The sequence below is a fragment of the Pongo abelii genome, chromosome 10, assembly GCF_028885655.2.
Source record: "Pongo abelii isolate AG06213 chromosome 10, NHGRI_mPonAbe1-v2.0_pri, whole genome shotgun sequence".
In the NCBI taxonomy this organism is placed as follows: domain Eukaryota; kingdom Metazoa; phylum Chordata; class Mammalia; order Primates; family Hominidae; genus Pongo; species Pongo abelii.
The window spans coordinates 119,762,479-119,786,769 of record NC_071995.2 but is presented as its reverse complement, the minus strand read 5'-3'; the positions used below and the strand labels follow the sequence as shown (position 1 = coordinate 119,786,769).

The following is a 24,291-nucleotide window of genomic DNA, read 5'->3' as shown; positions in this document are numbered from 1 at the left end:
GGCCTCGCCTTGTTGGGGGTCCTTGTCTCATCTGAGAAGCCAGGTTCTCCCAACAGCTGACTCAGGATAGCAGATCAGCTCTGTTATTCCCCCGTCAAGCCAACGTCAGGGGTTTCTCAGTTGGGGAATGAGGCTGACTGCGACAGGATCCTCTGAACCACTGGCAGGGGCCAGAGGGGTTTGAGACGTGCTTCTACTTGCCCAGGTAGGCCCAGGCTGTAGGGCAGGGGCGTCACCTGTGACTCATCTCAGGCAACGCTGGGAAGCCTATTGTCCTTCTACCCTAGTGCTAGGCCTCTGGGACAGGATCTGAGCAGAGATGCTCATGAAAGTAGGGGTTTGTGATCAGTGGGCCAACCTCCACCCCCATCCCCCAGCAGGGGCCTTGGTGAAATTTGAGATTCATTTCCAACTCTTCCTGTGGGAAGGAGGTGTGGACCTTGATGTCAGCATTTCTTAGGGAGTGGCTGGACCTCGAGGCAGCATCTGAGACACGGGCTCAAGGGGGCAGCCATGGGGCAGTGATTCCCCCCAAATACTCACCAGCCGTTTGTTTGTTTGGAGACCAGGTCTCAGTTTGTTGCCCAGGCTGGAGTACAGTGGTATAATCATAGCTCACTAAAGTCTTCACCTCCTGGGCTCAAGTGATCCTCCTACCTCAGCCTTCCCATAGATGGGACTGCAGCGTGTGCCACTATGCCTGGCTAATTAAAAAAAAAAAAAATCCTTATCATGGCACTGGCTAATATTTTTATTTTTTGTAGAGACAGCGTCTGGCTCTGTTCCCCGGGCTGGAATGCAATGGCGTAATTATAGCTCACTCCAGCCTTGGATTCCTAGGTTCAAGTGATCATCCTGCCTCAGTCTTCAAAGTAGCTGGGACTACATGAGACTACAGGTGTGCGCCACCACATCTGGGTTTGTTTTGTTTTGTTTCATTTTTTGGTAGAGACAGGGTCTTGTTATGGTGCCCAGACTCGTCTCAACCTCCTGGCCTCAAGCAATCGTCCTGCCTTGGCATCCCAAAGTGCTAGGATTACAAGCGTGAGCCACCGTGCCTGGCTGCCCTTTGCTCCTTCTTCCTTAGAATCACCTCCTTCAATGCCCACTCAGTTCCTCTCTTTGTGCCCCCATCTCAGTCACTCAAACCTAGACCCTGCCACTTCCTGGGGTACCACATGGCCCTGGATTCAAAGCCTAACCCCACCATCCACCTATGACCTGTCTGCCCTTCCACCATCTCTTTACCTTCTCTGTGTGTCTGTTTCAAGTTTTTGTTTTGTTTCGTTTTTGTTTTTTGAGATGGAGTCTCACTCTGTCGCCCAGGCTGGAGTGCACTGGCGCGATCTCGGCTCACTGCAACCTCTGCCTCCCAGGTGCAAGCAATTCTCCTGCCTCAGCTTCCCAAGTAGCTAAGAATATAGACACACACCACCACACCTGGCTAATTTTTTTGTATTTTTTAATAGAGACGGGATTTCACCATGTTGCCCAGGTTGGTCTTGAACTCCTGAGCTTAAGTGATCTGCCCGCCCCAGCCTCCCAAAGTGCTGGGATTACCACGCATGAGCCACCGCACCCAGTCTAGTTTTATGTTATATAAAACAGGAACAAAGAGTCCAGCTTATCTGGGTGTAGTGGCTCACACATATAATCCTAGCACTTTGAGAGGCTGAGGTGGAATGACTGCTTGAGCTCAGGAGTTCGAGACCAGCCTGGGCAACATGGTAAGACCTCATCTTTATTTTAAAAAAGTGAAATAAAACAGGCTGGGCACAGAGGCTCATGCCTGTAATCCCAGCACTTTGGGGGGCTGAGGCAGGTGGATTACCTGAAGTCAGGGGTTCGAGACCAGCCTCGCCAACATGGCAAAACCCTTTCTCTATTAAAAATACAAAAAATTAGGCGGGGGTGGTGGCAGGCACCTGTAATCTCAGCTACTTGGGAGGCTGAGGCAGGAGAATTACTTAAACCTGGGAGGCGGAGGTTGCAGTGAGCCAAGATCGTGACACCACACTGCAGCCTGGGTGACAGAGCAAAAATCTGTCTCAAAAAATAAAATAAAATGAAATAAAACAAAAAGAGTCCAGCCTTATAGGGTTGTTATCAAAATTCTCATCCAGCAAATATTATATGAGTTAAGAGATATGAGGCACTTTGAAGAGTCCCTGACACATAGTAAGCACTCAATAAATGGTAGCTGTTTTACTGTTGCCATGATTAAATAGTTAGCAAGTATCTATTCTACTAGATGTTGGGGATTTGATGAGGAAAACAGACACCGTTGCAGTGATGATGTAAGATAAAGGATGTATAGCACCTGTCACCTAGGGGGGCCCCAATTAAAGGTGGGTCCTCCTCTCTTCCTTCCCAGCTCTGAGGCCCCTCCATTGTTCTCACTGTCCACGGAAACCTACAGATCTGACATGTGCTGGAGGCTGAGTGAGCACTTCTGACCACAGAGGAGCCCCAAAGGACTGCTCCAGGTGCTAGTCATCTTGGGGTGTGCCACTTAGGAAAGGTTTCCCTGGGGAGGAGTCCTGAAGATAAATTTGCCAGAAAGGAGGATGGGAGCAAGCTTCGAGGGTGTTGGCTGAGTCCTCTTCTATCCACCAACCTGCTCATCCAGCGTCTAGAAATAGGGTGTTAAGAGTTTGACCTAGGCTGGGGGCGGTGGCTCACGCCTGTAATCCCAGCACTTTGGGAGGTTGAGGCTGGCGGATCACTTGAGGTCAGGAGTTCAAGACAAGCTTGGCCAACATGGCGAAACCCCGTCTCTAATAAAAATACAAAAACTACCTGGGAGTGGTGGCAGGTCCCGTAGTCCCAGCTAATCAGAAGGCTGAAGCAGAAGAATCACTTGAGGTGGAGGTTGTAGTGAGCCAAGATTGTGCCACTGTACTCCAGCCTGGGCAACAGAGCGAGAATCTGTTTCAAAAAAAAAAAAGAAAAGAAAAGAAAAAGAAAAACCAACTACACTCCGATGAATAATACAATCTTTATTTAAAAAAAAAAAAAAAAAAAAAGGCCGGGCATGGTGGCTCACGCCTGTAATCCCAGCACTTTGGGAGGCCGAGGCGGGCAGATCACGAGGTCAGGAGATGGAGAATATCCTGGCTAATAAGGTGAAACCCTGTCTCTACTAAAAATACAAAAAATTAGCCGGGTGTAGTGGCGCATGCCTGTAATCCCAGCTACTCGGGAGGCTGAGGCGGGAGAATGGCGTGAACCTGGGAGATGGAGCTTGCAGTGAACCGAGATGGTGCCACTGCACTCCAGCCTGGGTGACAGAGCGAGATTCCGTCTCAAAAAAAAAAAAAAACTCAGATCTATAGAAAGGAATAAAAAATACTTGAGATGGTAAACAGGTGAGTAAATATTTTTAAATTGTATTTAAATTTTTTTCTTTATTTCTTTAAGAGATGCGGCTGTTTATTTATTTTTTCATTTTTTTCTCTATTACTGAAATACGTTGTCCTGCCCATCCCACCCCACAATAAAAATCTCACCCAGCCCCCCATTTCTTTCCCTCATCCCCTCTTCCCCACACCATCCCAGAACAAGTCCTCCAGGATTCCCTGCCCACTGGCCATTTTGGAGTGTGTCCATTGGGTAGCAATATGGAAACCACCAGGGCCTTTGTGGAGAAAACGGAGGGGGTTGAGGGAGTCCCAGGAGGGGCTTATTTGAGGGCGTTGACCCCTTGCTTATAGGCGAGCTCGATCTCCTCATCATCTGGGCAGGTGGAGGAGGATTCTTCCTGTGCATAAGCATTGCTCAAGTGCTGACGCGTTCCCGGGAAGGCCTCAGGGATGTTAAATCCCCGGTACTTCTTACACACCACCTGTACTATGTGTAGCTTTGGCAACAGGTTGCAGTCAGCCAGGGTGAGAGCTCGTTGCCATTCAGAAACTTCCTCTGCGAGATGCTCTCATCTTCAGCACTGGTTTCATCCACTTCTTTTGGGAGGAGAGATGTTAAATAATTGTCTAAAACCTTCAGGGCTTCCAGGAGTCCCTTCTCCAAATTATCATTGAGTGCTGGGTTTGAATTCTTGATGTAGGCAGAAAATTTGGCAAATATGTCCAGCCCAGCTGTGTTGGACTCAGGGTTCAGAGCTGCCAGCTTGGGGTATCTCGGAGGGCACAGTACTGCCTCCAGAAATTCCTCCATTTTGTTGGTGTCTGTGTGCACTTCAGTGCCATGCAGCAGGAATGGGAGCTGCCCTCCTGGGCACAGCTTCTGCACTCTCTCAGTCTGTCTCTTGGTGTCAATAGTGGTAACGTTGAAGGTGACTCCTGTGACCCACAGCACCATGAACAGTCTCTGGGAGAAGGGGTAGTTCCCAGTCTCGGCCCCATCACGGCTAGCCTTCATGAACAGTTCGACTGGCAGTTGTTCTTCCGCTGTGGTTGCGTCCCTTTATTTATTTATTTATTTATTTATTTTTTGAGACAGAGTCTTGCTCTGTAACCCAGGCTGGACCCAGGCTGGAGTACAGTGGTGCGATCTTGGTTCACTGCTACCTCCGCCTCCCGGGTCCTGGTTCAAGCAATTCTCCTGCCTCAGCCTCGCGAGTACCTAGGATTACAGGCATGCGCTACCACGCCCACCTAATTTTTCTATTTTCAGTAGAGATGGGGTTTCACCATGTTGGCCAGGCTGGTCTTGAACTCCTGACCTCGTGATCCACCCACCTCGGCCTCCCAAAGTTCTGGGATTACAGGCATGAACCACCGTACCTGGCCCCCACTTTTTTTTTTTTCCATATAGGCACACTGACAGACGTGGCTATTTAAAAGCTAAAATTATGACATTGTATTGTGGGGTTTATAACAGATGTCATTTATGCAATAAGAACAACAAAAGACGGTGGACATGGAAATAAATGGAACTATATTGTGCAAAGTTCCTACATTTTATGGGAAATAGTACAATATTAATCTTAAGTAGATTATGGGCCAGGTGCAGTGGCTCACTTCTGTAATCCCAACACTTTGGGAAGCCAACGCGCGTGGATCACTTGAGGTCAGGAGTTCAAGACCAGCCTGGTCCACATGGTGAAACCCCGTCTCTACTAAAAATACAAAAATTAGCTGGGCGTGGTGGTACATGCCTACAATCCCAGCTACTCAGGAGCCTGAGGCACGAGAATTACTTGAACCCGGGAGGCGGAGGTTGCAGTTAGCCGAGATGGAACAACTGCCCTCCAGCCTGGGTGAAAGGGTGAGCCTCCAGCTCAAAAAAAAAAAAAAAAAAAAAAATAATAATAATAATAATAATAATAATAGGCCGGGCGCGGTGGCTCACACCTGTAATCCCAACACTGGGAGGCTGAGGCAGGCAGATCACGAAGTCAGGAGATCAAGACCATCCTGGCTAACACGGTGAAACCCCGTCTCTACTAAAAATACAAAAAATTAGCCAGGGGTGGTGGTGGGCACCTGTAGTCCCAGATACTCAGGAGGCTGAGGCAGGAGAATTGCTTGAACCCGGGAGGTGGAGCTTGCAGTGAGCCAAGATCGCGTCATTGCACTCCAGCCTGGGCGACAGAGCAAGACTTCGTCTCAAAATAAAATAAAATAAAATAAAAAATAATAATAATTTTAAGTAGATTGTGATAAGTTAAAGCTTATGAGATGCACACTCACTATAGCAGCCACTACCACTACAATTTAAAGAGGGTACAGCTTTAAAAAAGCCAGTAAAGCCCGGCTCAGTGGTTCACACCTGTAATCCCAGCACTTTGGGAGGCCGAGGCAGGCGGATTGCCTGAGCTCAGGAGTTGAGACCAGCCTGAGCAACATGGTGAAAACCCATCTCTACTAAAATACAAAAGATTAGCTGGGCGTGGCAGTGTGCGCCTGTAATCCCAGCTACTCAGGGTGCTGAGGCAGGAGAACTGCTGGAACCTGGGAGGCAGAGGTTACAGAGACCTGAGATCACACCGCTGCACTCCAGCCTGGGCAACAAGAGCGAGACTCTGTCTCAAAAAAGAAAAAAGCCAGTAGAGATATTAAAATACAATCATAAAAATTACTCAGTTAACTCAGAAGAAGGTAGGAAAGGAGAAACAGAGGAACAACAACAAAAAAGATGGAATGAGTAGAAAACAAATAGCAAAATGGCAGAACCAAACCTAAACACATCAATAATTACATCAAATGTAAATGAAATAAATATTCTAATTAAAACACCGAAATGGTTAGGCAGGAGCCGGGTGCTGTGGCTTATGCCTGTAATCTCAGTATTTTGGGAGGCTGAGGCTGAGGCGGGTGGATCACCTGAGGTCGGAAGTTCAAGACCAGCCTGGCCAACATGGAGAAACCCTGTCTCTACTAAAAATACAAAAATTACCCAGGTGTGGTGGCAGGCGCCTGTAATTCCAGCTACTCATGTGGCTGAGGCAGGAGAATGGCTTGAACCCAGGAGGTGAAAATTGGAGTGAGCTGAGATGGCACCACTGTACTCTAGCCTGGGGGACAGAGTGAGACTCTGTCTTGAAAAAAAAAAAAAAGAAAGAAAGAAAGAAAAAGAAATGGTCAGGCAGAGCAAAGAAGAATATATAAGTATATGCTGTCTACAAGGCACATACTTTTTAAAAATTTTTTATTTATTTATTTTTTTGAGATGGAGTCTTGCTCTGTTGCCCAGGCTGGAGTGCAGTGGCACCATTTTGGCTCACTGCAATGTCCACCTCCTGCATTCAAGTGATTCTCCTGCCTCTGCCTTCCTAGTAGCTGGGATTACAGGTGCATGCCACTACGCCCAGCTAATTTTTGTATTTTTGTAGAGACAGAGTTTCATCACATTGGCCAGGCTGGTCTCGAACTCCTGACCTCAAGTGATCTGCCTCCTTTGACTCCCAAAGTGCTGGGATTACAGGTGTGAGCCATCGCGCCCGGCCCAAGGCACATACATTTATTTATTTTTTTTGTTTTTTTTTTTTTTTAGATAGAGTCTTACTCTATTGCCCAGGCTGAAGTGCACTGGCATGATCTGGGCTCACTGCAACCTCCGCCTGCCGGGTTCAAGCAATTCTCCTGCTTCAGCTTCCTGATTAGCTGGGACTACAGGCATGCGCCACCACGCCCGGCTAATTTTTGTGTGTGTTTCAGTAGAGACGGGGTTTCACTGTGTTACCTAGGCTGGTCTTGAACTCCTGAGCTCAGACAATCTGCCTGCCTCAGCCTCCCAAACTGCTAGGTTTACAGGTGTGAGCCACCACGCCCAGTCGGCACATACTTTATTTATTTATTTATTTTATTTTATTTTTTGAGACGGAGTCTCGCTCTGTCTCCCAGGGTGGAGTGCAGTGGCGCGATCTTGTCTCACTGCAAGCTCCGCCTCCTGGGTTCACACCATTCTCCTGCCTCAGCCTCCTGAGTACCGGTGACTACAGTCACCGGCCACGCCTGGCTAATTTTTTTTTTGTATTTTTTTAGTAGAGATGGGGTTTCACCATGTTAGCCACGGTGGTCTCCATCTCCTGACCTCGTGATCCACCTGCCTTGGCCTCCCAAAAGTGCTGGATTACAGGCATGAGCCACCACACCCGGCTGGCACATACTTTAAATACAAACCCACACTGAGGTTGAGAGTAAAAGGTTGGAAAAATGATCTAAAATAAAAACACACATCATAAGAAAGCTATATTAATATCAGATAATATAGACTTCAAAACTAAGAACATAAGACAGGTATTTCTTAATGATAAAAGGGGCACTTCATTAAGAAGATATAACAATTTTAAGTATCAACCTAATCATAGTTCCAAATATATAAAGGAAAAATTGATATAATTAAATGAAGCAGTAAACAAAATTCATAATTAGAAATTTACTTATCGCTTAATAATTGATTGAGCTGCTAGACAAAAAAATCAGTAAGGACATAGAATACCTGAAAAACATTATCAGTCACCTTGAATTAGTTGACTATTGTAGAACACTGCACCCCAAAATAATAGAATTCTTCTAAAGTGCACCTGGAATAGTCACTACAATAAACCATATCTTGGCTATAAACAAGTTTCAATAAGTTTCAGAAGACTGAAATCTTACAGAATATATTCTCTGACCACAATAGAATTAAATTAACATCATCAACAAAGAAGATATCCAGGAAAGCCCCAAGTATTTGGAAATTAAACAAGATTCTTCCAAAAAATACATAGTATCCCCCAAATAAATTGAAAACATGTCCACACAAAACCTGCACACAAATATTGAGAGCTGCTTTATTCATACTTGCCAAAAGTTGGAAGCAACCAAAGTGTCTTTCAATAGGTGAAGGGATAAACAAACTCTGGTACATTCATACAATGGAATATCATTCAGCAATAAAAAGAAATGAGCTATCAAGCCACGAAAAGTCATGGAAAAATATCAAAAGTACACTGCTAAGTGAAAAGCCAGCCTGAAAAGACTACCTGCTGTATGATTCCAATGATAGGACATTGTGGAATAGGCAAAACTATGGAGACAGTAAAAAGATCCATGGTTGCCAGAATTTGATGGGGAGGGAGGGATGAATAGGCAGAGGGTGGGAGATTTCTGGGGCCGTGAAACTATTCCGTATGACATTATAATGGTGGTTATATACCATAGTGTATTTGTCAAAGCCCGTAGCCTGTACAACATGAAGAGTAAAACCTAATCTCATTATTGGCTCATCAACTGTAACAAATGTACTTACACTAATATACCATGTGATTAATAGGGGAGATTTACTGGAGGGAGAGACCTATATGGGAACTCTGCACTTTCCCATCAATTTTTCTGTAAGCCTGAAACTTCTCTAAAAAACATTTTCTGAAAACCCATGTTCAAAGAATGCAAGTGACCCCATGTCTAATAAGCTCACCATATACCTTACTTCTGATCTGCCTTCCCGTATCTCTCCCCCCTTAAGAACTCTCACTCTTAGTCAAGGAGGGAGTTGCTGAGGACAGAAGTGGATGTTGAGTATGACATCAGGCAAAACAAGTTGTTCTGGATCCTGGCTTGCCTTCCCCTTCACTCAAACATTCAGTCTACAGACATCGAGCTTCTATTCTGGGCTAATCTCTCTGCTGGGCACACAGGATATAACTGGCAACCAGTTACAACTCCTTCCCAAGAAGCATTCACAAGCTAAGGGAGAAACTGACAAGCAAACAGTCGATGACAGTTCATTATGTCATGTGGGTAAATTCAGAGGACGATGAGAATGCAGAGAAGTATCTAACCCAGCCTAGGTTTTGGTCAAGTGAGATTTCCTGGAGGATGTGACATTGCAGTCAGGCCCCCAAAACTATGAGCAGCAGTTAAGAGGCAATGGGAGGCCGGGCGCCGTGGCTCACACCTGTAATTCCAGCACTTCGGGAAGCAAAGATGGGTGGATCACTTGAGGTCAGGAGTTCGAGACCAGCCTGGCCAACATGGCCAAAGCCGTCTCCACTAAAAATAGAAAAAAAATTAGCCGGGCATGGTGGTGGTGGGCAACTGTAATCCCAGCTACTCGGGAGGCTGAAGCAGGAGAATCGCTTGAACCCAGGAGGCGAAAGTTGCAGTGAGCTGAGGTGGCGCCACCGCACACCAGCCTCGGCGACAGAGTGAGACTTTGTCTTAAAAAAAAAAAAAAAAAAAAAAAGAGCCAATGGGAAACCTCCTGGACTTGATCAGAGGTTTGGAAGCAAAAAAGAACACAGCCCATGGGGAAGCTGCACATGCATGTGTGTGGGGGCGAGGGGTGGATGACAGAGGGGAGAAATGGGCTGGAGGGACAGGTAGAGCCAGCTCAGACCTGAGCCTTGATGTTCTCAGAAACAATGCTTAAGCAGCCCAGACAGACCTGGTAATGCCAGCTCCCTGGAGTCTGTGCCTAAGGCAGAGGACCCATCCTGGGGTAGACTCCCCAAGTCTCTTTTGAACACACTTGGTGGAAGAAGCTATCCTATAATTACTGTGGTGATAATTAGAAGCACCTGCATGGCCTCTTTCTTTCTTTCTTTCTTTTTTTTTTTGAGACAGAGTTTCGCTCTTGTTGCTCAGGCTGGAGTGCAGTGGCACGATCTTGGCTCACCGCAACCTCCGCCTCCCGGGTTCAAGCGATTCTCCTGCCTCAGCCTCCCGAGTAGCTGGGATTACAGGTATGTGCCACTACCACCCGGCTAATTTTTGTATTTTTAGTAGGGATGGGGTTTCTCCATGTTGGCCAGGCTGGTCTTGAACTCCCAACCTCGGGTGATCTGCCCGCCTAGGCCTCCCAAAGTGCTGGGAGTACAGGCCTGACCCACCGCGCCCAGCCTCCATGGCTTCTTTCAACAAATACTGCACCAGCTGTAGCGCTCTCACCTGCAGTGGGGTGCAGAGAGACAAAGCACCCCTCCTGGGGGGAGCCTAATGCCTGAGTCTGTTGCCAAGCACACCTGACTCCCTGGCTGAGGCCCAAAGGTGTCACAGATACACCTGGGGCTGCTATAGCTTGGAGCTGAGTGCTGCTGGCAGGGAGACTAAAAGTCACTCCCAGTCGGGCACGGTGGCTCATGCCTATAATCCTAGCACTTTGGGAGACCGAGGTGGGCAGATTGCCTGAGCTCAGGAGTTCGAGACCAGCCTAGCCAACATGGTGAAACCCCGTCTCTACTAAAAATACAAAAAATAGCTGGGCATGGTGGTGGGTGCCTGTAATCCCAGCTACTTGGGAGGCTGAGACAGTAGAATGGCTTGAACCCGGGAGGCGGAGGTTTCAGTGAGCTGAGATTGTGCCACTGCACTCCAGCCGTGTGACAGAGCAAGACTCTGTCTCAAAATAAAATAAAAATAAAAAAGTCACTCCCCAGATGCCACAGTCTGGGCAGCTCCCAGCCAAGCCACAGGCTTCAGATTTATTCCAACCTTGCCCTCTGGGGAGACTTCAAGCCTGTAGAGATGTTGACTAGGATCTAGAGGTGCCGTCTACTTCTCAGCAACCTTAGCCTGAGATGCTCAAGCCATTAGTCTCTGGGCCCACACTTCATCTTCCTGGGATCAGGTACACGGTGTTTCCATGGCCTGGACATCATCCCGGCCCTGGCAAGTGCTGTGTAGCTTCTTGTAGGGTCTGCAGCCACATTTCCTCAAGAAACACTTCGGAGGTCTCTGGTTCAGACAGAGAGAAGAAAACCTCTCCCCATTCACCATACCTTCACCAAACCCCTTCTCCCTCCTTTCTTCCACCAGATTTTTCCCACTGAAAAGAATGGTCCCTTTGCTTCTGGGAAGGCCTCAACTTTCCTACTCCAGCAGCTCCCGTTTCATTCATCCAACACCAACTTTCCACTTGGCTTTGACTTCTATGACTCACTGGGAACCAAGGCCCAAGTGAATCGCCCAGAGGCTCAGCGTGGCATTTTCGTTTCAAAAGTGACATGTCTGGTCTGTTTTGTTCTTAGCTCTCCAAAGAAAAAGCTTCTGCATCACCCAAAGCCACTTGCAACGGCTTCTGGCCTTTCCCATGGGACCTAAAGCCTCACTCTGTGCCCCTTCGAAACTCAGAATGACTGTGTCACGTTCAAGGACACAGTTGGCTTTCTGTAAGAGCACTTGGCAACGTTGCGAGAGCTAAATGAATGTCAAGAATTTAGCCCCTGGCCGGACGCGGTGGCTCATGCCTGTAATCCCAGCACTTTGGGAGGCCGAGGTGGGCAGATCATTTGAGGCCAGGGATTTGAGGAGTTTAGCCAACATGGTGAAACCCCATCTCTACTAAAAATAAAAAATTAGTTGGATGTGGTAGCACATGCCTGTAATCCCCGCTACTTGGGAGGATGAGGCAGGAGAATTGCTTGAACCTGGGAGGCAGAGGTTGCAGTGAGCTGAGATCACGCCACCGCACTCCAGCCTGAGTGACAGAGCAAGACTCTGTCTCAAAAACAAACAAAAAAATTAAATTAAAAAAAATTTTTTAAAAAGAATTTAGCCCCTTTGCCTTTTCATCTCCCCTTAATATCCCTGCATCCAGTGGGTTTATGGCTGGACAGATATTTGCAGGCCGGTGTCTTCCTATGAATAGGGAGACTTAGGGTCCCTGGTGATTTGATATTTTCTTGTTGCCCTGCCTCAAACCCTCCCTTGGACCTTGATCTTTTTTTTTTTTTTTTTTTTTTTTTTTTTTTTTGAGACGGAGTCTCACTCTGTCGCCAGGCTGGAGTGCAGTGGCGCGATCTAGGCCCACTGCAACCTCCACTCCCCGGTTCAAGCGATTCTACTGCCTCAGGCCTCCCAAGTAGCTGGGACTATAGGCACAGGCCACCACGTCCAGCGAATGTTTGTATTTTTAGTAGAGATGGGGTTTCACCATGTTGGCCAGGATAGTCACGATCTCTTGACCTCATGATCCACCCGCCTTGGCCTCCCAAAGTGCTGGGATTACAGGCGTGAGCCATCGCGCCCGGCCTGGACCTCAATCTCATCAGTGAGCCTTTTCCCAGGGCTCTCTGATAGAGCTTTGGAGGAAACACTTGGAACCTAACTGGTCCTGGCACCTGGCAGTGGGGGAATAAGGAAGGAGAGCTTTGCTTCTGAAGGGAAAGTGTACTTGGCTTTCTCTTTAAAGGGTTTCCCTTGGGGAACAGGCAAGCTGCAGATGTATGGGCAATGGCCAACTGATCCATTTGGAGATAGATTCAGGGTGTGGTGTTCCCTGTAAGCCTGGGCAGGCCCTGGGAAACTGGAGCAGAGCTAAATTCCGGCCTAAAGTTGGGCAAGCTGCAGAGAAGCTTGAGTACGTTGGTTTCAGGTGTGTGAGTTTCGACTTCTGCAGAGAAACTGGGGGGTGAAGGGTAGGGGTGGAGGGGTGTCCAGGAGGGTTAGTGTATCTGTTGCCCAGGCATGTTTCTAAATTCTGAAGCTGCACTGGTTAATCATTTTTATTCATGAACACAGTAACTGGCAGGGAGGCTTAGCTGGGCCCTCAAAGTCTGGCCTCAGTGCACCTTCTCAGTATATTTTCTCAACACTCCAGCAAAAATCACCCTTCCCACTCTCGGATTCAAGCTCACCAGGAACTGGGCCTTACTTCATGCCATTCTTTCTTTCTAGAATGCCTTTTCTTTTTTTTTTTTTCGAGACAGAGTCTTGCTGTTGCCCAAGCTGGAGTGCAGTGGCGCAATCTCGGCTCACTGCAAGCTCTGCCTCCCGGGTTCACACCATTCTCCTGCCTCAGCCTCCTGAGTAGCTGGGATTACAGGCGTCCACCACCACGCCCGGCTAATTTTTTGTATTTTTAGTAGAGACAGGGTTTCACCGTGTTAACCAGGATGTTCTCGCTCTCCTGACCTCATGATCCACTCACCTTGGCCTCCCAAAGTGCTGGGATTACAGGTGTGTGCCACCGCGCCCGGCCAAAAGAATGACTTTTCTTTGATAAGCCTCTCACCCTTTCAGACGGCCTCATCCACTCCTGGGGAAGCATTCCCCAGTACCTGGGGCCTCAATCTCTCCCTCTAAGCTCCAGGTTCACGCTGTTGGTCTCTGGTCTAGCTCTACCGTGTTTACTTCTGTGCCCGTTTCCAGACCTCCAAATGGACGGTTTCCTGAGCTTTCTGCTCTTGCTGTTCCCTCTGCCAGGAGCTCTTTTCCTGTGGATCTTTGCAAGGCCAGCTCTCTGTCATCATTCAATATCAGCTCAAATGTCACCTCCTAAGCGAGGCCTTCCTTGACCACCCTATCTAAAGTAACCCACACCTCTGCTCACTCTCTGTCCCCTCACCTTGTGTTACAAAATGTGTTTTTGTAAAACTTAGCAGCATCTGAAATTATCTTATTTGTGGGCTTGGACTATGTCTCTTCCTCTAGAATGTAAGCTCTAGGAAGGCAGAGTGAGTTGACACATGGTTGGCACCCAACAAATATCTGTTGATTGATTCTGTGAAGGCAAGCGTCGGGTATTCGACTTGGTGCTGGGCCTGGGAGCAATAAAGGTTGGCTGCCTGGAATATTTGCTACCTGAATGAATGAACCAAGGAACATACGAACGAAGGAATGCAGCCCTCTGCCTGTTGACAGACAGTTTGACTGACAGTTGGGGCGCCCGTGGCCAGCAGACTGTTGACTGACGGTTGACAGCTGAGTGGCAGCCAACAGACGCGCATCGGGGTTCCCGATTGGCTGGTGCAGCAGCCCCTCGGAGAGGGGCGGAAGAGGGTACCCGAGGCGACATCTCCGCGTGGGGAGGGGGGCGACACCGGGCAGCGGGAGGCGGCCCAACGGCTCCGGCTGTGCGAGCAGCAGCCGCCTAGAACCCAGGAGCCGACGTCTCCGCGCATGGGCCCGGCACGAGGGGCGGGGCGCGCATCACGTGAGCGTGTTTTGGGCACGTGACCCGCGCGGGGCCAAGGCTCGCCCCCGCCCCCGCCCCTCCTCCCCTCGGCGGGTGTGATCGAGTGGCCTCGCCTCATCGCCTAGCGCCCCCCTCAGCCGCCGCCGCCTCCGCCCGCCGGCCATGTCCCCCGGCCGCCGCCGCCGCCGCCCGAGCGCGGCGCTCCAGTGGCCCCGCGCGCAGTGAACGCGGGCCCGTCTTGCCTTTCACCCGCCCCGTGGCCCCCTTGTTCTCCGCGCCGCCGCCGCCGCCATGTTGGGTTTGGAGCTGCAGCGGAGCCGCCGCCGCCGCCGCGGGTGAGGGAGGCCGAGAGCGGAGCCCGCCCCGCCCCGGGGCCCAGGGAGCGGGGCCGCCTCGGAGCCCGGCCGCTCCCCGCCAGCCGCCTTCCCGGCCCGCTGTGCAGCCAGCGAGCCAGCGAGCCAGCGAGCGAGCAAGCACCGGACCCCGGCCGCGCCTTCAGCTACGGCCCGAGCGAGCCCGCCGCCGCCGGGTCCGGCCACAGCCTGCAGCGGAGCCCACGAGAGGCAGCGCCATGGCGGAGCAGACCTACTCGTGGTGAGTGCGGGGCTCCGGGAGGCCGGGGCGCAGCGAGGGTGGGGGTCGGGGCGCCGGCGCGGCCCGCCGAGGGGAAGAGGAGGAGGAACAGGTGCGTGTCGTGGAGGGGGGGCGCGGGTTGGGGTGCACGCCCCCCTCTTCCCCACCGGAGGGGGCGGCTGGCACGCACGGAGGGCGGTGAGTGGCCGGGGACCCGGCGTCCGAGAAGGGGAATGGAGGAAGAGGCAGCGGCGGATGTCATCTGGCCATGGGCGGAGCAGGTGATGGAGAAGGGGAGCATGACCCCGGGGGTGGGAATCCCACGGATGGGAAGTTGAATCCGACAGGCACCCCGGAACTGACTCGTGGGGGTGTTTCCTGGGCAGGAGGACTCGAAAGGGTGGAGAGAGGCAGGCCAGGGCAAAGGTGGGCCGCTGGGCTGAGAGGAAGCTCTAGTGAGAACAGGTGATAGAGGCAGAACTTCTAAGTTGGGATAGTGGAGCAGCCGCCGCAGCTGCGGGGCCGCTGCTTGGCTCTGGGACAGGGAGCGCAGGGAGAGTTGGTGAGGTGGGCAGAGGCCCGGGAGTGAGGGGAGGAAAACAGCGGGGGGTGAGTCCGCGAACCTTGGAGGGGAGTCACTGGTGAAGAGGTTGGAAGAGGAGCCTGTTTGAAGAACCTGTTTCCTTTTTCTTCTGGAAAAGGAATTCGTTGGTGACAGTGGGGCATGGGCAGAGTCTTTGTAAGGGTTGGTACTATTATTTTCAGAGGAATGGCGCCCAGGGCCAAGTGTGGAGGTGGAGGACCTGCAAGTTAAGTTCATTTCTGTGGGGCTTTTAAAGTTAGTAAGTAGCTCGTTAAGGGCCGAGAAGCGAGAAGCTACTGTGTAGTTTATGGGGTGACAACCTACATATCCGGAGAAGGGAGTGCCAGGGTTTGGGGGAAGGAACATAAGGGGTCTCCCTTTAGCACGTAGAGGTGGGATATTTGCAGGACGGGTTGAAGGAATGATGGCAGTATCCATGAAGAGTGGAAATCGGGTAGTGAGAAGGAAGTCATAGCTGGAGAGTGAGGAAGCAAGAAATGGCATGATTGTAGGAGTGGGGGACCTGATTGCAATCTAGAGAAATGGTTTCAAGATGGTTTACTCTTGAAGCAAATGTGGTTTGGGACAGAACTGTAGACATTCCCTTCTTAGAAAAAAGCACAATAGAATGGGACGGGCATGGCGTGTGGAGTTGAAAGACCTATTTCGGAGGTCCGGTTTGCCACCAACTTGCTTTGTTGATACGACATGGTAGTGAGTTCTTCGGTCCTTTTTCCTTACCTATAAAATAGAGGGAATTACCTTTTCCACAGCCTGCAAGGATTAAGTGAGCACATTTAGAAAGCACTTGGGAATGTGTGAAGTGCCACAGATCTTACTACATTAATTATAATTATCCTAGAGAAACATCCAAGAAATGGGTAATATCTGAAAATAAGGAATGGTTTTAGGTAGAAGACTTCGAGTGGATTATTTATAGTGTTAGAGGTTATAAGTCAATAACTCATTGAGTCTTCACATAGAGAAAGGGAGTTAGGGATTGAAGATGATAATTCTTAAGGGAACTTCATTGATGTATGTGCAATCTCAAGAAGAAGGTAACTGAGAGACAAAGTAACCCTAAAGGAAGAATTAAAATCTTGGTGAACACGTGCTCTAAAAAGAGGTTTAAGCTAATTTCATGGTTTTGCGTGACAGCTGCCTTTCAGTAGCAGGTCGTAGGGAACACAAGATTACAATTTCAGCTTCCTTCTGGACAGAGTGAGAAATGAAGGTAAAGGTGTTTCTGTCATGCCTTGTGGTTACTCATCTTGAGCTTCTCATACTCTGGCCCTAATGGCTGTGGCCCTGAGAGTCCTAATGGCTGCTTTGCTGTTTTTTACTGTGCTGTACAGAGGCCATGGATGGTTGAAAGAATAGAAAACTCAGTGGTCAAGAAATGGGGAAAATGAAAATGTTTTACTACGTAGGTTGGACACACACTACCTCTCTCTGACATTAGTTGGCTCTATTGAGGGATTACTTTGTGAAGTTTAACAGTTTACAAATTTATTCTACTAAAATGCTTCCTTCAATGTCAGCTCTGTTTGCTTTACAGGCAAACTCCTTGAAATCGGGGAGCTTAGCCCCTCAACCTTTAGCAGGTTTTGAGATGGAGAAAATTTTTACATGATCTGGAGAGAGGGTGGCATATAAGGGGAGACTGGGGAAACCGGGCAATTTCCCTTTTTTTTTTTTTTTAGGATGGAGTCTCGCTCTGTCACCCAGGCTGCAGTGCAGTGGCGCCATCTCGGCTCACTGCAGCCTCCGCTTCCCGGGTGCAAGCAATTCTTGTGCCTCAGCCTCCCGAGTAGCTGGGACTACAGGCACATGCCACCATGCCCGGCTTTTTTATATTTTTAGTAGAGATGGGGTTTTACCATGTTGGCCAGGCTGGTCTCAAACTCCTGACCCTGTGATCTGCCCACCTCGGCTTCCCAAAGTGCTGGGATTGCAGGTGTGAACCACCGTGCCCGGCCACAGCTTCCTATTTAATAGTTGTTCCTGAGTCAACTAATAATATAATAAAATAAGGAACTATACACATGGCATTAAATATACACATTTAATTCTCACAAGTTTCTGAGGTAGGTCTGGCCACAGCTTCCTATTTAATAGTTGTTCCTGAGTCAACTAATAATATAATAAAATAAGGAACTATACACATGGCATTAAATATACACATTTAATTCTCACAAGTTTCTGAGGTAGGTGGTATTTCCCTATTTTACAGAGGAAGAAACAGGCTTGGGAGGTCAAGTGATATGTTTAAAGTACTTCACTTGTGATGCTCTATTTTGTTTGACAGGAATTCTCCCATCATTTTACTCATTGTTATTGAAATATAAATATGGAAAAGGTATTCCAGTAGTCTGTGTAAACTGATTTTTGGATTATCTGTCATTTTGCAGTTACCTTTGTCACTCTTCCCTTGGCTTGTGCAAACAATCAAGAGTTGATTACTTTTTTTTTTTTGTGAGACAGAGTCTCACTCTTTCGCCCAGGCTGGAATGCAGTGGCCCAATCTAAGCTCACTGCAGCGTCTGCCTCCCAGGTTCAGACGATTCTCCTGCCTCAGCCTTGCAGGTGGCTGGGACCACAGACGTGCACAACCACGTCTGCTAGTTTATTATTATTTTTTTCTGTATTTTTACTAGAGACAGGGTTTTGCCATGTTGCCCAGGCTGGTCTTGAACTCCTGACCTCAAGCAATCTGCCTGGGATTGGCCTCCCAAAGTGCTGGGGTTACAGGCGTGAGCCACCACACCCTGCAATTGATCTCTTTTTTTTTTTTTTTTTTTCCTTGAGACAGGGTCTCACTTTGTCATGTAGGCTGGAGTGCAGTGGCAAGATCACAGCAGCGACTCCAGGGCTTAAGCGATCCTCCCACCTCAGCCTCCTGAGTAGCTGGAACTACAGGCGTGCCCTACCACGCCCGGCTGATTATTGCATTTTTTTTGTATTGTGTTTCGCCATGTTGCCCGTGCTGGTCTTGAACTCAGCCCAAGTGATCTGCCTGCTTTGGCCTCCCGAAGTGCTGGGATTATAGGTGTGAGCAACAGTGCCCGGTCCTGCTGTTTTGTTTTTTTTTTTTAAACAGACTTGCACTTTATTTGTATGTGACCTTTGGAAAAACCAAACTGTGGAGACTGTTGTGCCACTAAAGATTTGTCTGAGGATGGAGTCGGTAAAGAATATAAAGGCATATGCAGATGGGCTCCCTTAGGATTTTCGTATAATAAGACATGTAAATTATTGGCAATGAGTTGATCTTTACTGGAGCTGGGTGATGAGTACATGGAGGTTTATTATTCTGTTGACTTTTACATGTTTAAATTTTTCAGAAAAAGTTTTTTCAAAAAAGCCCTTATATGTAAGTTCATGTGTGCTTGCTCTCTTCCTAGCAAATTCTATCAAAATCCTGTACTCAAGGGTTCAACTCAAATTCTGCTTAGCTGTGAAGCATTTTCTGATCACCCCATATGAAAATGATCTTTTTTTGAGACAGGGTCTTGCTCTGTCGCCCAAGAGTGCAATGGCATGATCTCTGCTCACAGCAACCTCCGCCTCCTGGGTTCAAGCGATTCTTCTGCCTCAGCCTCCTGAGTAGCTGGGATTACAGGCGTGTGCCACCACGCCTGGCTAATTTTTTTGTATTTTTAGTAGAGATGGGATTTCACCATGTTAGCCAGGTTGGTCTTGATCTCCTGACCTCAGGTGATCCTCCCGCTTCAGCCTCCCAAAGTGCTGGGATTATAGGTGTGAGCCACTCTGCCCAGCAATCTTTTTATTTTTAATACTTACAGTTCTGTCTGCATAATTCCTTATCTCATGTAAATGCCTAATCTAACTAGATTGTAAACTCCTTGAGAGTAAGGACCATATAACACTAACCTTGGTTCTCCCATAATGCCTAGTACATTGTAGTACATGTAGCCCCTGCTTAGTAAATAGCAAGTGGTAAATATGACACCGAATTTCAGGATGGTTCATCCTTTGTTGAAAGAATATTAAACATAAGGAGGATGCTACTGAATGAAAAATAAGTGTTTGTAACCCATGTACTTATCAAAGAGGGCTTTTGGTAACTTGGTTTCCTGATGTACCAGTGCTGCAAGAATGAGGAATGCCATCCTTTATTAAAGTTCTAAATAAAAGCTATTAACAGAATAAATTGAAATAATTGGTAGTAACACCAGAATCTTTATCACAATTTAACTACAAGATTCTGCTTATAGCCTTTTTTCTCACATACACTGAGGAAGTAAAAGAATGCATGTGAAAACACAGATTGAATGTGCTAACTAGACTTCTATTGATTTGAGAAAAACACCTTGCTTCCTGTATATTTATGAGCAGTTTTAGTGTAAGTTCTGTGAGAAACAGGAACTCGTCTCTTGATGAAGCAAAATGTGGTACTTATATATAACTGCTATTGAACACCTACTAAACATTACTAATGTTGGTGTGAGGGAAAAGGAAGTCAATTTATTTGAACTCCTTCAAGTGAATTTTGTTACCAAAGTGCTATCATAATAACTTGTGTATTTTCTATGTGATAGAGTTTTACAAGCATTGCTAAGTAAGGAAATTGAGGCTGAAAGCATGTAAGTAACTTGCCCAAGGATGTAAATGGTAAAGGGCTCAAAGTGAAGATTATCTGACACCAAAATTCTGACATTGAATCTGTCCACTTAATGTTTCCACAGTCTTTACTGTAAGCCAGCCCTCTTTTGCTTGAGTTCCTGTATTAGCCTCTTTGCTGGGTTTCTTCCATTATCTACCTGTTGGTACCTTCTTGGCCTTCTGACAACCTAAGTCAGATCTTGGCAGTTCTCTGCTTAAAAGTATGGGTTTTGGCCACGCTTAGAATAAAACCCAGATTCCTTAGTGTGGTTCTTCATGGTCTGATCTTGTGTGTGTCTCTGAGGGATGACAGACAATACACGAAGTAAGCGACATAAGGATAAAACCCTTTCTGTTTTTGGTACTCTCTCCAGTGCCTGGCATTTAATAGATATAAATAGGTGGCTGCTCTGTGCTATCTATCTTTTTTTTTTTTTTTTAAAAAAAACAGAGTCTTGCTCTGTCCAGGCTGCAGTGTGATGGCGCGATCTCGACTCACTGCAACCTCCGCTTCCCAGGCTCGAGCAATTCTTGTGCCTCAGTCTCCTGAGTAGATGGGACTACAGACACGCTCCACCATGCCCAGCTAATTTTTTGTAGACATGAGGTTTTGCCATATTGGCCAGGTTGATCTCGAACTCCTGACCTCAAGATCCACCTGCCTCGCCTCCCAAAGTGCTAGGATTACAGGTGTGAGCCACCACGCCTGGCCCTTGCTCATTATTTTAAAAACATATTTTGCCTATAGTTAAAGTGCTATGATAATGTTGTTTGGGTGATGTGTCATTTAAATTAAAATTAGCCAAAGTTAACACCATGAATTTATATTGAAATCATTTTCCTCAAAGTTTTTTATAAAGCCTTCAGGGGGTAAAGAAAGCTGGAGAGTGTAACCATATCAGCCTGTAAGTATCAGGTAGTACTATCAATTTAAATGCTTAATGATCATGCATTTCTCAAAAAGATTTCTACATGATCATTTATTTTAGAGATGACAAATGCCATTGGATTGTGACATGTGTAGTTCTATATAATTGTATTTTATTTCAACATTAATAACATTAATAAATTATTTAGTTCTCATCATTCATATCTGTTTTATCAAACCATCTCATGAAAATTTAGAGATGTCCTAAAAAGAGAAAGAGAGTGTTGATAACCAAGTGCTGTTTTATTTAGTTGGCTGTTTTTGGCATCTGAAAGTTTGTGTGACTGCTGTCATGGCAGTTAGCCATAAGTATAATTTGATTTTTAAAATTCTATAATCTATTTTTGATGTTTCTAGAGTTTAATGGTTCCTTCTTAGGAATTAAAATACTGATTGTATGTGATGTATGTATAAATTAAGAAGTGTTTGCAACTTTCACTTTCTTTCTTTTTTTTGAAACGGAGTCTCACCCTGTCACCCAGGCTAGAGTGTAGTGGTGCCATCTCGGCTCACTGCAACCTCCACCTCCCAGGTTCAAGCAATTCTCCTACCTCGGCTGCCCAAGTATCTGGGATTATGGGTGCACACCACCATGCCCGGCTAATTTTTTTTCTGTATCTTTAGTAGAGACGGGGTTTCGCCATGTTGGTCAGGCTGGTCTTGAACTCCTGACCTTGTGATCCACCTGCCTCAGCCTCCTAAAGTGTTGGGATTACAGGCATGAGGCACCATGCCTGGCCAACTTTCACTTTCTATAATGTATTTTCTTATCCTCACTTAAGGAGTTAGAGGCAGAATACTTGTCTTCTGGAATTTTAACCTCTGAGGTGGTCAGAGGGGCTCCAAATGATCAAGTTCAGTTTTACAGGGAAAAATTTAGTTAGTCCCAATGATCCTCTCAATGAATTGTTACCTCTCAGATTTTATTAATAAGTCAAACTAGGGCCACAGCTTAAAATGAAAGAGTCACACTTCACTGTTGTGGTAAGACTAGGTTGAGCTCCTAAGAAAAAGTTTTTGTAGGTATCTTTAAGGTATTAGACTAAGGAGTATGCCTTAACCTAATAGAGACCTTATGGAAAATCCCATTTCTTGGTTTGTAGGGTTTTCCCTAACCTGTAGGAAAACTTAATTATCTCTCTTTTGGAGTTCCAGCATGGATAGTGAAGAACCACCAAAGGATTTTTTTTTTTAAGTGCTGTGAAGTGGAGATGTATCCTAGTTGTTTTTACATATTTTGAATTGTATCGAATATAAGTGATTATTCGAAAAGTATTCAGCTTCAAAAAGTATTCAGCTGTGTTATGCCACTCATTAAATTTTCATTTGAAATCTTGAGATATGAGCACCTCATTCTGTTATGGTTTCTTCGAATCAGGAAATCTTTAGTGTGAGGGTGGTTTTCATCTCTAGTTAACTGTGACCTAGCCATGTCTTAGTCCTAGTGTTGTATTTGGTACAATAGTTATGCCTGTTGTACTCCACAGGGTCGTTGTGAGGATTTAGTGAGATCATGCATATAAAAATGCTTCGTACATTGCAAAGTGCTCCGTGAAAGCACGCTGTTTGTTCTGTACATTATTTGTTAGAGCCAGATAGGTTCCAGATGGAGTTCCTCACTATAGAAATGACTTTTCTTGTTTCACAATTTAGCCAGCGCTTAAACTTTGAGATGTCCTTTATATTGAGAATGCCACATCATGCTATATAAAAAGAAATAATAGTCTCCAAATTGTCACTGATTTCTAAGTTTCATAGTCCATGGCTACATTCCACAAGAAGAAAGATGATGAATAAAGCTATGTTTCTTTTTTTTTTTTTTTTGAGATGGAGTTTCGCTCTTGTCACCCAGGCTGGAGTACAATGGCGTGATCTTGGCTCACTGCAACCTCCACCTCCTGGGTTCAAGCGATTCTCCTGCCTCAGCCTCCAAAGTAGCTGGGTTTATAGCTGTGCGCCAACATGCCTAGCTAATTTTGCATTTTTCGTAGAGACGGAGTTTCACCGAGTTGGCCAGGCTGATCTCGAACTCCTGATCTCAGGTGATCCACCCACCTCTGCCTCCCAAAGTGCTGGGATTACAGGCGTGAGCCACCATGCCCGACCTGTTTTTTCATGTTAGTTTTATTTTGATTTTGAAGACAGTTTCCTTCATAATCTACTTAAATGAAGAAAGAACAGTAGAGTGGATGATCCTCATCTTTCCCTGCTTTTCCTTGGGATGCATGGTATGGTTTTCTACCCTTCTAAAAATGCCTGAGGAGGAGCTGTTAGCAGGTTTGTTGTTGTTTGTTTTTTTTTTTGAGACAGACTCTCACTCTGTTGCCCAGGCTGGAGTGCAGTGGCACGATCTCAGCTCACTGCAACCTCTGCCTCCCAGGTTCAAGGGATCCTCCTGCCTCAGCCACACTAGTAGCTGGTATTACAGGCATGCGCCACCACACCCGGCTAATTTTTTGTATTTTTATTAGAGACGGGGTTTCTCCATATTGCTCAGGCTGGTCTTGAACTCCTGACCTCAGGTGATCCACCCGCGTCGGCCTCCCAAAGTGCTGGGATTACAGGCATGAGCCACTGCGCCCGGCCAGCAGTTTATTTGTTTCCTTATCCCATACCATGCCCGACAGGCACACACACTTCCCTTCATCTGAGACCTCAGGCTTGGGCTTCACTCTTGACCTAGATAGGGCAGGTGTAGCAAAGAAAGTTTTGTTCATTGCTTCTTCAAGCTAGTTATACAGTCATTGTGACCCACGTACAGTGCCTGACTTTGTTTTGTTGTTTCTTTAAGTTTTGTCTAGACCTTGTTTAGCTTGACCTTCCAAACTTGACTAAATCTTCCAGCTTTGCCTGATAGCCTTTGACTGTATACTCTGACTTTATAAACTTCTGAAATTTACACATTTCTTTTTTTGTTGTTTTTGAGACGGAGTTTCGCTCTTGTTGTCCAGGCTGGAGTGCAATGGCACCATCTTGGCTCACCGCAACCCCCGCCTCCCAGGTTCAAGCGATTCTCCTGCTTCAGCTTCCCAAGTAGCTGGGATAATGGGCACGCGCCACCACGCCCAGCTAATTTTGTATTTTTAGTAGAGACGGGGTTTCTCCATGTTGGTAGAGTCGGTTGTGAACTCCTGACCTCAGGGTCATCTGCCTGCCTCAGCCTCCCAAAGTGCTGGGATTACAGACGTGACCCACTGCACCCAGCCCCCTACACTCATTTCTTATAACTGCTTGCAAAAATACTACTTTTAGAAGTAAAGATTAGTTGTGAAAAACA

At 47.0% G+C, this 24,291-nt stretch overlaps 2 protein-coding genes and 1 pseudogene across 3 annotated transcripts in view; 1 reads left to right on the top strand and 2 right to left on the bottom strand.

The window, feature by feature from the left end:
- Positions 1-3,592: 3,592 nt before the first annotated feature.
- LOC100453491 (chloride intracellular channel protein 1-like) lies at positions 3,593-5,013 on the bottom strand (annotated as a pseudogene).
- A 5,690-nt stretch (positions 5,014-10,703) lies between these two features.
- On the bottom strand, positions 10,704-14,877 carry LOC129049390 (collagen alpha-1(III) chain-like). Its single transcript, XM_054528519.1, has 4 exons — positions 14,808-14,877; positions 14,426-14,738; positions 13,971-14,259; positions 10,704-11,123 (listed from the first exon to the last, which is right to left on the bottom strand). Exons 1-4 carry the CDS (start codon positions 14,875-14,877, stop codon positions 11,013-11,015), a joined length of 783 nt encoding a protein of 260 aa, XP_054384494.1. The 3' UTR covers positions 10,704-11,012.
- Positions 14,384-24,291, top strand: part of SPPL3 (signal peptide peptidase like 3) — a 139,752-nt gene continuing 129,844 nt past the window's right edge. The window contains exon 1 of one of the 2 annotated variants that reach the window (XM_024257214.3): positions 14,384-14,898. In XM_024257214.3, coding sequence (XP_024112982.1) covers positions 14,876-14,898 — 23 coding nt within the window. In that variant the 5' untranslated portion in view covers positions 14,384-14,875. The remainder of the gene's footprint in view (positions 14,899-24,291) is intronic. The other variant, XM_054528331.2, reaches the window with a different exon arrangement.